At 41.3% G+C, this 13,739-nt stretch overlaps 1 protein-coding gene across 1 annotated transcript in view; it reads right to left on the reverse strand.

The window, feature by feature from the left end:
- The window catches only part of CACNG4 (calcium voltage-gated channel auxiliary subunit gamma 4), a 95,605-nt gene extending 82,384 nt beyond the window's left edge, over positions 1–13,221 (reverse strand). The window contains exon 1 of the mRNA XM_032211509.1: positions 12,993–13,221. Coding sequence (XP_032067400.1) covers positions 12,993–13,221 — 229 coding nt within the window. The remainder of the gene's footprint in view (positions 1–12,992) is intronic.
- Between the last annotated feature and the right edge of the window lie 518 nt (positions 13,222–13,739).

Below are 13,739 nucleotides of genomic sequence, written 5' to 3' on the forward strand. Positions count from 1 at the left end.
AATGTGCAGGGCTGAGAGGAGGCAGACACAATGGAGGTCAGAGAGGCCACTCATGGTGAGCTGCACCTGTCAGGGGCACATGGAGCAAAGTGTCACTGGGAACAATTTGCAAGTTTCTTGCTTTGTGTTCATTCAGCCATCATGATTCTTGCCATGGATGTACACCTTGACTCTGCTTCCAGACTTTGGACTTGGCTCTTGGACCTTGAACTTGGATTTTGTTTTGGTGATTTGTGCTCAGACAGTGGACTTGTATTTGGACTCAGAGGACTTTATGGACTTACTCTGTGTTTCCAGATGGGTCAATTGAATTCACTGGGTTTTGCACTATTTCCTGTGTAGGGATGAACCATGGGAAATACTATTTGGAGTTGGCAAAGTTCCAATAAATACCTCAACTCTTGGCCTGTGTGCATGTGTGGAGCATTACAGGCTATTATGAGGCTACTCATAAGAAAGCAACCTTGCCCCTCCTAATAAGGTGCACTTGTCAGCGCCTATTTATTTTGGCATTTGGAGCCTGGGGGTTGTTGGAAATAATAGGTCCATCTATCCATGAACTCTCTTGATTCACTGCCTTGGATTCGTTGAGACTGTGTTGCCGTCACTGTGCCTTGATCCCATAGACACCAAGCTTCCTTTATTGGGCCTTAAATCTTTATTGGGCCTTTATATTGCTATTGTTCTGTCTTGATCCCATTGAAGTCAGGTTGCCTTTGTTGTGACTTGAACTCATTAAAGCCAAGCTGGCTTCATCATGACTTTAATCTGCTGGAGCCATGTGGCTTTCATTGTGCCTTGAACCCATAGAAACTGTGTTTGCCTTGGCCAAGCCTTGAACCCTGAGTGTCATGGGGCTTCCAACCTGTGGTGACATTCCAATGCCTTAAACACAGAAAAGACTACAGCCAGGCTTGCCTCCATTGCCTTTGTTACACACTGGTCATTTGAAACAGACTTTAAAAATATGCTCATGTGGAATTGGGACAGGGGAATGACTATGGGGTTGGTTGTGTGAAATACACATGTTTACTCCTCTTGTGCTGTGGGTGTGGTTGTGGGTGGGTGGGTGGACTGGGGCAGGACACCACGTTTTTCAGTCCCATTGTAACTTTGAATGGTTGCTTAAAGACTGGTTAGAAGTTGTGGATTACCTGTAATTGAAATGAAGATTAAATATCTGTACATGGAAATATGTTGAAAAAGTCAAAAATGTAAATGGAATATATTTACTTTTTCACATGAGGAAGAAAGAGAAGAAGACAAACTAGATGTTAGAACTATCTGTAAAAACTGCCAAGATGATAAGAGAAGCCAAAGTTGAACTGGAAAAAGGATGGCAATAGATAAATAGGATAAAGTAACAGATTCAAAGGATATCAAAGAAAGATGGAAACAGTACACTAAAATAAAGCATAGTAGAGATGTCAACATATAAGATACCTTAGAACAGTGGTTCTCAACCTGTGGGCCGGTACCCCTTTGGGGGTTGAATGACCTTTTCACAGGGGTCACCTAAGACCATCGGAAAATACATATTTTCAAAAATTTTTAAAAAACTTAAAACAATATTATGGTTGGGGGTCACCACAACATGAAGAACTGTATTAAAGGGTTGCAGCATTAGGAAGATTGAGACCCACTGCCTTAGAAGGTATTTCCTACTTACATGAATCTCTCATATTAGTACAAGATGAAGTTACATCAGCACTCTGATCATTACTAAGTCAGAAGACTACAGAAAATGAGGGATTGTCCATTGATACATGGTAAGCAACAGAAGAAAAATCAGTAAAGGTTCAAATCAAATGATGCTAGCAAATCTGGAAATGACACAGTGGCCAATATATTGGAAGAGGTCAATCTGCATTCTAATACCAAAGAGAGAAAGAGACGTGACTATTGTACAATAGCCCTAATATTACTTAATATTATCCTTAAATAAGTCTAAACTGTATGTGCTTTATTGATTATAAAAAAAAGGCTTTTGATTGTGTCCACTATGCTTGGCTGTGGAATGTACTTAGAAAATTGGGATCTCTGAGCATCTCCAAACTATATACAGGTAATGAAGCCACAGAAGACCACCTGGCAAAACAGAATGGCTCCAGGGTGGCAAAACAGTAAGACAAGGGTAAATTCTCTCTCTCCTTTTTTGTTATTATTATACTTTTATCCCAACTTTTCAATCTATATGTTGAATATACATTAAGGGAAGCTGGATTGGAAGAAGATGAGTATGGTTCTAAAACTGGAGGAAGTCCTGTGCTATATTAATGCCCCCACTCTAATAGTCAAAAATACAAAGGATCTGCAAGGTCTACAGTACTAATAAAAATAAAAGAAGATAGTGAAAAAATGGGAGTAAAATTAAATATAAAGAATATCAACATAAAGAATGTTGTCAAACTAATGACATCATGTAAAAACAAACTAGAATTGATAATGATGATATCAAAATGCTAGAAGAGCCTTTTAGGACCAACCATCAATAAAGAAGAAACAATAGTCAAAAAATATGCCCCAGATTAGCACATGGTAAAACAGCCATGAACATATTGGAAAAGATGTGCAGATGCCATGATTTATCCAAGCCTACAAAGATCAGACTAGTATAAGCCATGACACTGATTAATGTCGTGAATTATGCCAAACTATGACACTGATTGAAAGTGATAGTTGGATTTTGAAAAAAACAGATATGAAATTGGAGAAAATTCTTGAGAATATGAGAGACAGACAAGAAAACAAACAAAGGGATTATTTAACAAATCTATCCAAAGTTCTCACTTGAGGCCCAAGTGACCAGGTTCAAATTATCCTACTTTGAACAAACCACATGAAGATCTGGGTCTCTGGAGAAGCTCTATTTCTGAGAAAGGTGGAAGGAGAAGAGGATTGCCAGGAGCAAAATAAATGAACTCTTGTTACAAGGATGATGGTGCATCGTTGGAAGGCCTGAGAAACCAGGTTTGGAATAGACTGTCTATGTCAGTAATGGCTAACCTTTTTATAAAGGTGTGCCAAAAATATGTGCGCGCATGCACGCTGGCCCCACCTGCGTATGCATGCATGACTCCCTCACCTGTGCATTTGCACAGAGGGACATGCAGGAGCCCCCACACAGGGGGGGTTGCCCTCCCCAGGCTCTGGAGGCTTTCCTGAAGCCCGGGGAGGGTGAAAATGGCTTCTCCCAGCTCTCCAGAAGGACAAAAATCAGCTGGCCAGGTTGTGCATGTGCGCCAGAGCTGAGAGCTGCCATACTGACAAATATGGCTTCGCGTGCTACCTGTACCATAAGTTTGCCATTACGGGTCTATTGATGGCCAACAGTTGACATTGACTTCATGATACATAAATAATCAATCAAGCTATCAGGACCAAACTATGCCTTACCTTTTTTGCAATGCAAATTGTTATTTATACCATATTAGTCAAAGTTAATGCTCAATAGCCCTATGAATGGTTCCTGATAAAGGCTCTTTTCCCTATACAGTCACTGGGAAAAGAAATATCTCTGCAGACAAAGCTAGAATTATTCAGTAAGACAGCCTGACTCTTGACTCGGTATATTTGTTGTATACTCTATATTGTATAGTTGTAGATAGTTACATCATGTAACAATGATGGCTAACCCTTTTGCCATCGTGTGCCAAAAGCATGTGTGCGTACACACAATAGGGCACCCACACCCATAATGCGTGTGTGATACCCGCCTGTGCCCTCGCCCTCCTGCGCATGCATGTGCAATTTCCTGCACTCCCCCCACATGTGATCCCCCATGCTCCAGCTCAGCTCCATTGCACATGTGCGCACAACCCCCACACCCCATTTTGGGCCTAGTAGGCCTCATTTCAGCCTCCTGGGAGCAAAAACAGGCTGCAGGGGGGCTGCCCCCGCACTACATTTTGAGCCTAGTAGGTCTCCCTGCAGCCTCCTGGGAGCAAAAGTGGGCTCTGTGTGTGTGGAGGGGGGTACTGCACCCCCTGCACATGCTTGCGCACTTCCCGCATGCGCCTCACCCATGGGCATGCATGCAGACCCAAAAATCAGCTGGCCGGCAGGAGGCGCACGCGCATGCATAGTAGAGCTAAGCTGAAGCGATGAATCACATGCCCACATAGGGCTCTGCATGCCACTTGTGGCATGCATGCCATAGATTTGCCATCACGGTCATATAATATATAAGGAGCACATAAGTAGTTGAAGCACATAATTAAGGAGCACATAACAGCTGAAGAAGCTTCTTGAATGAGAAGCAAAATATTTTCAAAGAAAAACCAGAAAGTCCAATTGCATCTTGAAAAAGCACCTTTGAGGCCACATAAGTAGTTGTTCATTCCAAACCACCCATCACCTCATTTTATTTCTGTGCTATATAGAAGAAAAAGGCAACCTAATATTGTGAGATTTTATCAGATAGAAACAATTTAAGTCTGATCTTGGCTAATCAATATAGCCTAGTTTGCAGGTTATTATGAAAATAGAATTGGTATTAGAGAGAAGTCTGAATGCCATCCTGAGCCCTTTGGAAGAAAGCTCTCTCTCTCCCTCTCTCTTTTCACATATGGTACATTTATTAATAATGGTAATTAGTACCAATGTACCCGCATTTAATAGGAGCATTTTTCTATTGGTGAAATACAATAGTCATTAACTTTATTTATTTGACACCATGTCAGTTTTTAAAACACAGTTAAAACTGCATAGTCTATCTTCTCAGACCTTGCTTTTTGTTACTGCCAAGAACTGTAGATATTTTGATTGTCATCAGTAGGTCATTTACATATAGTATGAAGATGTAACTGTAAACTTATCCAGTTGCAAATGTTCCTCAATATTTCTTAAGGAATGCAAACAGAAATTCTTAATACAAATGTAATTCATAAAGAGAAATATCTGTATATTTAATACTGAATTTAACTTCTAAATACTGTAAAAATTTTACAGCATGATTTTAGAATCCATACACTTGTTAATTTAAAATTTTACAAATACATCTTAGTCAAGCCATGCTAGGCGATTGGAAAGAACTTGCATATCCTACTGTAATTCAGGTCAGTATTAACATATAATCTGAGAAATGTTTAGCTAAATACAGAAATTGGACTTACAGTTGCAAACCAATACAGTGGCAAGTCCAAACCATACATAATTAGCAGCAAACTTCAGCAAAATATTTAAGACTTACACCAGAGTAAAAATAATTGAGACAAGGCTTTGAAAATAACATCATCATATAAAAAGACAATGATTGTAGGAGAAAAGTATCAAATTCACACTTTAAAATGTCATCTACTCCAAACAAACAAACAAACAAAGAAAAAATAAAGAAATGTAGTGACCTTCCATTACCATTTCTGCCACTTAACTTATTCAATTATTTCAAAACATTATTTTCTTTATGGGGATACCACAGGACCCATGCCACGTAAACAATACTATGGTTTTTATTTCATAGATGTCTTTGGTTGAAAGGTTATTTATTCAGTGAAAATTGCTCATAATAATCTAATGCCTTTGAAAATGCATGATCATACTGTTCGCTTTCATTCATTTTTGGGGGTGAGGAGGAATTATAATTTATAAGGATATTGTAATTTACGAGTAATAGAAGTCTAAGATTGTGAAACTGTAATTTCATATGTTGAGATCTAACTTTCTGTAAATAGCATCATCATACCATGATTAAATTATGAGAGTAATTTTTTGGGTGTATATTATTTGAATTTTCAATTCAATTATCAATTATTTGAATTTTCAGCATCTGAAAGGTGGAAAATAATTCTGGAAAAGTTTAACAAATACAGCAGGAATTTGTTATTGAAATAATTTTTTACAGACAGTAAGAATTTTGATTTCACTAACTCTTCCATGACTTGAGTCAAGTGCTATTAAGAATGTATTGAACAAATGTGTCTTTCTGAAATTAGATTATTCATTTATTCATTTATCCATCAACCATTACACAAAAGTCTCTTACCTCCCATAATAGAAATACCAAGTCTTCAATACCAAAACAGTTTCAGTTTCTCTCTAGTTCTTTTATCCTTTAAATGGAAGTACGAAATTCATCTTTTAAATGGAAGTACAGAAATAAGATTCTACTCCATTTTTTCCTTCTCACTTCTGAATCCAACAAACCAAGGGCAAACCTTTCTTAATTTGAATGTGACTTTTAATAGGACATCCAAGCATTGGCATTCCTCGCTATCAGATGATTCCTGTTTGTACTGATGTCTACTTATCAAAATGGATCAAAGTGAAATAACATATTTACGGAGACATTCTTGTGCACAGGATATCTTGAAGGAAGTCTTTCTTCAGAACTTGACTGCTGCTTTGGAGTAAAGGTTGATCCTAGAAAAGGGAATTCCTGTGGCATGTAAAAAGTGAAATATGCTAAGCCAAAAAGAACCACCTGTTTTGTTTTCATGGCCTTAATTTCCAAATGATGTTACATATCTGTCTAAGATATACTATATAGATATTTCAGTTACTGAATCACTCCTAATTAGCTCTCTCTGCTGCTATAGCCTTTTAAAAGGCATATTGTGGAAGGAGGATGCTGCCTGAGTAGCCTGCTGTTAAATTCCCTTGTGCTACATCTTTCTGATTTCACTCTGAGATCTTGTGAAAAGAGTTAGCCAAGAAAATTTAGAGAAACTGGCTAATTAAGAACTGTAGAAAGTTCATTTCTCCTTAAACCAAAATGTATGTATTATGTTTAATGAAACAGGCATTCAGGTCTTGAATTATGTTTTGTAAACTAAAGTTACAGTGAAACAAATGCCTACTGGTGTAAACATGCTTAAATTTGGACATCTTTACAGCAAACACAACAGGGGTATCCAAAAGTGAAAGAAGACATGGCATGATGTCAGAACTCAAAACATAAAACTTACATGCTTGTTTCAAAAAATGGCACACAAGTATGTAAAGGCAGTGTTTGCATTGCAACGGCACCACATGTGTATGATCATTTTGATATAATCGTACTTTGCTGTGATGCCCACCAAGTCATTCATTGTTGGAACTTGCTCCTAAAATAAATGAACGCTTTGGAATTATTCCTGGGTTTTTTTGTGTCACTTCTGTACTATCTGTCATTTAGAATAAACCCAAACATTTGCGCTGCCAAGGTTTGTGGGCTATATTGTGATGACAGAATTGGGGAAACAGAAGCTGCTGTGCCACAAATATTGTTTTGGAAAGAAGCACACTCATACCTCTAGCATCAAAATGAAATAAAATGTGAATAGATTTTTTTCCATCCAGTTTCCATCTGTATCTCATTCTTATTATGGCCAGACTATTGACCAATCATGCTGCAACAAAGGCTGCTGGAAGTTGGCAATACGTAGAGCACTGCAATGAGATTTTGTGCCAGAGGCTCAGCACTCTGACCTGTGGCATTTGTTCCCTCTTTCCATGGTTTATTTTGCCAAAGTTGCTCAGCAACCCTTGCATTTTCTTGTAAGAAGCGTCTACAACCCATTCTAGCTTAGCTCGGTGGGATCCAATTAGGACAGCCTTGCGGTTGAGATTTTAGATAAGTCTTAAATCAAAGCTTGTGTGGCCTTGCTAAACATCTCAAAAAGGCAGTTTTCAGAAAGACTAATTAGATGCAGTGAGCCTTAAGCTGAACCCTATTCCTGCTCTGTGGCCACTCGAAACAGAAGTGGGCAAGACTGTTGAATGGACTATGTAAGTTAATTAACTAGCCAGTAGGCTTACCCATGATATGGTCATGTCTACTGAGAGTAGACAGTCAAAATCTACTTTACATATCTACTCTATCTCTCTCTCTATCTATCATCTATCTATCTATCTATCTATCTCTCTATCTATCATCTATCTATCTATCTATCTATCTATCTATCTATCTATCTATCATCTATCTATCTATCTATCTATCTATCTATCTATCTATCTATCTACCTACCTACCTACCTACCTACCTACCTATGCATCCATCCCTAGCTATGTATTCATCTCTATGTATCTATGTATGTATCTATCTGTCTATGTATCCATCCATCCATCCATCCATCCATCCATCTATATTTGTGTATTGTCTATCTGTCCATCTATCATCTCCCCATACCCCACCCTTTTGAGGAGATTGGGTATTTCCATCTTGCAGTGGCTTTGTGTTTCTACTTTCAGCCCCATTTTTGAGTTTTTCAGTCAAAAGGCTTTGTAATCTGGCAACTAAATTTCAGTGGCACAACCTCAGGATATTTTGGAGGCTGAATGCAAATGAGGAGGATAGGCTGCATGGTGCTCTCCGATTGTCCACTCTTGCTTTAGGCGGTATTAGGATTAGGTGTGTCAAACTACATAGAAAGACATATGTAAGCAGATGATTAAAGAGAAAGTGTTTTTTCACTTCCTCACTATCATTGCCATTCTGTGGAATCCAGGATTATAAGGCAAATGACTTTACTGATACTTCCTTCCATTTACTTACCTATTATCAAATAAAATAAATCTTTACTTTTTAATTTTCATTCATTTTAAATTTGTACACCATACAATCAGCCCAATTCAGCCCAAATGTGATTTACAAGCAAATAAAACCAAAGGGCCCATAAAATTACTAAGATTCCATGGCCAATCTTCAATAAAACAGTAACTATAGACATACAGATCAGTATACAGATCAACAATTCTTACATCTTGAAGACCTTATAGAATGTTCTGATAGGAGCTCTCCAGGAAGGGTGTTCTACAAGGTGGGAGCTACTGTAAATAAACACTTTCACATCACAAATTGGGGGGATGGACACTATTACATCCCCCATTTGGGCCACTTCTATATGGGGGAGGCAGACTTGAAGATACCTAGGATCCAAGCTATGTAAGATTTTGCATGTTAAAAAACAGTGCTTTGAAGAGTACACAGGCTGCTACATGTTATACCAACTGTATGACTATGGAAATTCTCAATCACCCATCATGGTTGTCGCAAAGGTGCTTTTTCCAAAAAGTAACTGGATTTTCTTACCTTTGGGGGGGGGACGTTTTGCTTCTCATCCAAGAAGATCCAATCCAAGAGAATTGGAGAAGCTTCTTGCATGAGAAGAGGGAACATTTTCAAAGAAAAAAACCAAGAAAGTCCAGTTGCCTTTTGGAAAAAACACTTTGGGGTATACCAACTGTAGTGTAACTTAATATTTGGAAAAGGCAGCCCATATAAAAATATGCTGCAGGAGTTCAATATAATAACAATGAGAACATAAATTATTTTCATCAGGATCTCCCACTTGAGATAGGGCACCAGGCAAACAAGAGTTAAGGCTAACTTGACCTTGACCTTAACTGTTAAATCCAGTAGGTCTCATGAATATAAAAAGAGTTAGACTTCATTGAGACAGTAACACCCCAATCATTTATAACCAGCCCTGATAGCCAGATAGTTTCTGGACAGACAGCAACTTTGTCTTAGTAGGATTCAACTTTCAGACTTTTACAATCTTCAGACGCCAGGTCTACATTACCACAGCATCTCCAAATTGTTCAGTGCAGTGATACAATTTGATATCAACACCTGCAAGTGGCATATAACTTCTCCCATTTGTTTCCTCTATAGGTTAAAGAATAGGGATGAAGGGGCCAAAGCATGCAGCATTCCATATGGGAGTGTTCCCTAGGCCAACCTCTCTTCTCTGCCCCTCCCCCCTGCAGGGTGCACCCTGCACCCTCCCAAGCCCTGCACCACTTAGGAAAGAGTAGAACCATTGCAGAATCTCTACAATAAAGCAGGCTATCCAGAACGATACCATGATAAATGTTAAAGGGGGGAAAAAACAGTCAAAAGTACTAAGAAAGGTCACCCAAAGTGAGTACACCGATTTCTATCCAATGTCCAGGCTTAAACCTTGACAGATTGGGCTCTGGGGAACTCTATCATTGAAGTTCCACCACTTTTCTTACGAAGTTTGAAGTCAGCACAGTAGTTGTCCAAGATATCCTGATCCAGGGAATCCTTCTTCAGGAGATTCATAGCACCACCCTTCTGAAAACATTCAACAGAACTTACTCTATCAAGGAGATACTGAATGTTTTCTTAACACCAGCTCCTCCCCACTTCGCCCTGCTACTAGCTATCCAAAGGACCCCATGATAATTGGGAAGTACTCCAATTATGAGAAGTACTCCATCCACTTCATCAGAGTCTACAGACCAAATAAATCATATGTGACATTACAAGATGCCACCACTTCAGACACTGCCTCGAAAGGGTCAAGCCTCTTGAATATGAGCGATTTTTCTTAAGCAAACATGTCACATGGCAGCAGCAGATCTTTCTATCTGCTATTTCCCACAGGGAGCAGGCTAGCTTAAATAAAGCTGCTGGACAAACAACCTGCTAATGCAATAAGTTCGCAGTAGTACTGATGCTGAATGCAGACTCAAATTGTTTAATCAAGTTCAATTTTGGCTTTTTCTATCAGTCATCTCATCTGCTGCTTTGTCTCCCAGAGCTCTTTATAAACCAAGAGACTTCCGGATTGGTGACAGAGACTACTTGAAGGGCAATTACATCAAGTGTGTGGCCATCTTCAACTCCAGCTCTCAACCAAGCACTCAGCAGAACTGCCCGACAGAATCTCCCACCAATCACTGGAATCTAGTATGAACCATCTTGATCAGCCCATCACCCCTGCAATGGTCTTTGAAGGCAGGAAATCTAATATGGGTCAGGAAGTGATGTGATCTTAGCAAAGGATGAAAGTAACTTCTTCCATCTTCAGAGCACACATCAACTGCTCAAAAAAAAAGAGGAAACAACAAACATGTGTCCTTTTGTATGTGACAGGTGAGACATCACCTGGGATAAGCTCACTGCTGTTATAGAGGCCATGAACACCTGAGCCTTCCCAGATTACTCCCATCTCCAGCAAGAAGGTGGAAATCCTCCAACATCAGCCCACCAATGAGGTTCAGAAAGGGACCCTGTAAGGTAGCAGGGCAACCAGTATGTAAGCAAGAGGGTCAACCTGTCACATTTCAAATTCTCACTCAGTCTCTGTCACTCGAAGACTAGAAGCCAAGCTATCTTTCATGATCCTCACTACGCATCCTTCCCAGCTTTAGCATCACAGAATTTACACAATTATAGTTTCCAACATCCTTCACTCCACACCATGTGGAGTGGCACTTCTGGGAATCAAATAATTCAGTAATATCTAAAGGGATGCTATCCCCATTCAGGGAGAATATGAATTCTGAATAACTTTTTTTTCCTGCTCACTATGTTGGTTAGAACTTACATAAGGTAATGGGAAACCATCCAGAAGACACCAAATTGTACTACTGCTTCTCTAAATGATGAAACAGAGAGCCAGTTCCCAAAACTGGCAGACAGAAAATTAAAAGGTGGTATAGTAGGGAAAGGAAGAAATTGGAAGAGAATGGAAGCGGGAGGAATGATTTTTCCAAATAGTTCCATTACATTAAAAAAAAAATCAGACAAGGTTGTATTTGAGCTACCCAGGGCAATGGAAAGACCAGCTGCAGCTTCCATTGACTCGCTATTGTCCCAGAGCAGCCATCTCACTCACTTTCCTGATTTCATCCTTTGGGAAGACCAGAGTGAGAAATGTGTTCATTAAGTGAACTTTCCCCTAGTATTCCCATCCAGAGAGGGTTTTTAAAAAAAGCCACCCAAACAATAGGGTAATAGAGTGGAGCAAGGACCGTTTCCTCTTTTTCCTTGCATGAACTGGGTCCAGGGGAGGGTATAGCAATGAGTCTCAAGCTGGAGTTTGACATGCTGGGTGCTGTTGTGCTCTGAAAGGAAGGAGCAGCCCCATCCTGTTCATTAGACTACCTTGAAAGAGCATGATCTGCTTATCAGCTCCCCTGCGGACCTCTTTCTGGAATTTTGTCGTGTTTAGGGGAAAAATCAGCAGTAAGTGGGAAGTTCACACACACACACACACAAATTGATATGGTGCTAAACCTACTCCATAATCAGCTCTATATTGTTGAAACAATTTCATCATAATGAACTCCACTAATAATTTGTCATGTACGTCACTGAAAAATTAAATACTTGCATATTCTTTTGAACAATCTAACAAGTGTCACCCTTGAAAGAAACTCTCTAGCTGAACCTTCCCCAATGTAACCCCTTACCTCTTTGCTTGGTACTACAGCTCCCAGAATTTACAGCTGGAATGCTAGTTGGGGATTCTGTAAGCATTCTATAGCTCATATGAAGGCCACCGAGTTGGGGAATATTTTACTAGCTCAGACACAAACATATATACGTTTACAAGCGATCTTTATTATTCTGCACACAGTAGTAAAACCTCTTTCTTTGTCTCTTCCATCCCCAATTTTCTTACCCACTTGTTATTATTTTGCATTTCTTTCAATCTTTGGCTAAGCTAAAGTGTCCAGGAAAAAGGGCTAAGACTCAACAAGACCGGGTTGAGGCAAAGCAGACACCTTGGGTTAAGCATCACTCCCTCTGTCCGGTTCCCATAGCAATCAGAGACATCGGTTGCCAAGGCAACAACGTCCTCCCTCCCAGACAGTATCAGAGCAGAAGTACCAACTCAGCTGCGGCCAGCTGTATCTGGAGGAAAGGGTGTGTGTGTTTGTGTGTAAGAGAAAGAGAAAGAGAGGGAATGGCAGAGAGAAAATGACACAGAGAGAGGGAATGAAAGAGAGAAAAAGATGGATTCCAAGAGAAAGAAAGAAAGCTTTGCCATGAAAAAGGGAAGAACTGAAAACTCCCAATCCCTTAGCCAACCTCCGGTCTCCACATGAAAGCCTCGCATTGTTCCTCACTAACCATTCCGAGCGAGGAAGTTGGGCACTTTTCCTGAATCTTTTTCCTTCTTTCTTTGTTTCCCCCGCGATCGCTCCCGCACATCCGCGCGCAAGACGGAGCCAGCCCTCGACCACGTTCTCGCCTCGCCTCGCCCCGCGTGTCTGAGGCGCTGGCGCTCGCCCTTCCTGCCGGGGCTTACTACCTTCAATACAGCAGAACCTCCAGAGGCCGGAGTGGGTGAGGTCGCCCTTCACTTTTTTCGGCTGCCTTTCCGCCGTCTCGTCCGTGGCTGTGACATTGGTCCCGTTGCAGAGGTTGGCGCTCGAGTAGAGCCAATAATCGGTGCCAATAGCGATGGTCATGAGGCTGAAGGCGGCGAAGGCACCCACCGTGGTCAGCAGCATCTGGATCCCACGGTCGCACCACACCATGGTGCTTCATGCTCCACCCGACGGGCTCAGGGGGCAGCAAGAGACAGACGCAGTCGAGCACTGCCTCCCCCCCGCCGCGCCCGAGCGGTGCCTTCCCCTCCTTCCCGCTTCTCTTTCTCCCCCTCGCCTCCCTCCTTCCATTCACCCAGGACGTGGCAAAGGAGCCGAGACATGGGCGGAGGGGAAAGGGGAGGGCGCGCCAAAAGCTTCGCGCCAAAGCCCAGCGGGGGAAAAACAAAAGTGGCCCCCGGAAAGGTCGCCGCCCTTTCAGGAGTCAGAGGAGCCGCGACGTTGCCAGCCGGCGCCCCTTCCGACCCCTGGGGCTCCTTCCCCTCGGGGCGCTCCCTCGCCACTCCAGCGCGCCACGCGCCCAGCGGCACACGCCGCGAGTTGCCTCTTCCCGCCGCCTAAATTCGGCAGAGGCAGAGGAGGCGGGCCGCCTAAAAGCCCCTCGAGACTGCTCGGGCTCCGCCCCTCCCTGAAAGGAGAGAGGGAGAGAGAGGGGGGGCAAGGGAGGG

Source organism: Thamnophis elegans, chromosome 2, assembly GCF_009769535.1.
Source record: "Thamnophis elegans isolate rThaEle1 chromosome 2, rThaEle1.pri, whole genome shotgun sequence".
NCBI classification, from domain to species: domain Eukaryota; kingdom Metazoa; phylum Chordata; class Lepidosauria; order Squamata; family Colubridae; genus Thamnophis; species Thamnophis elegans.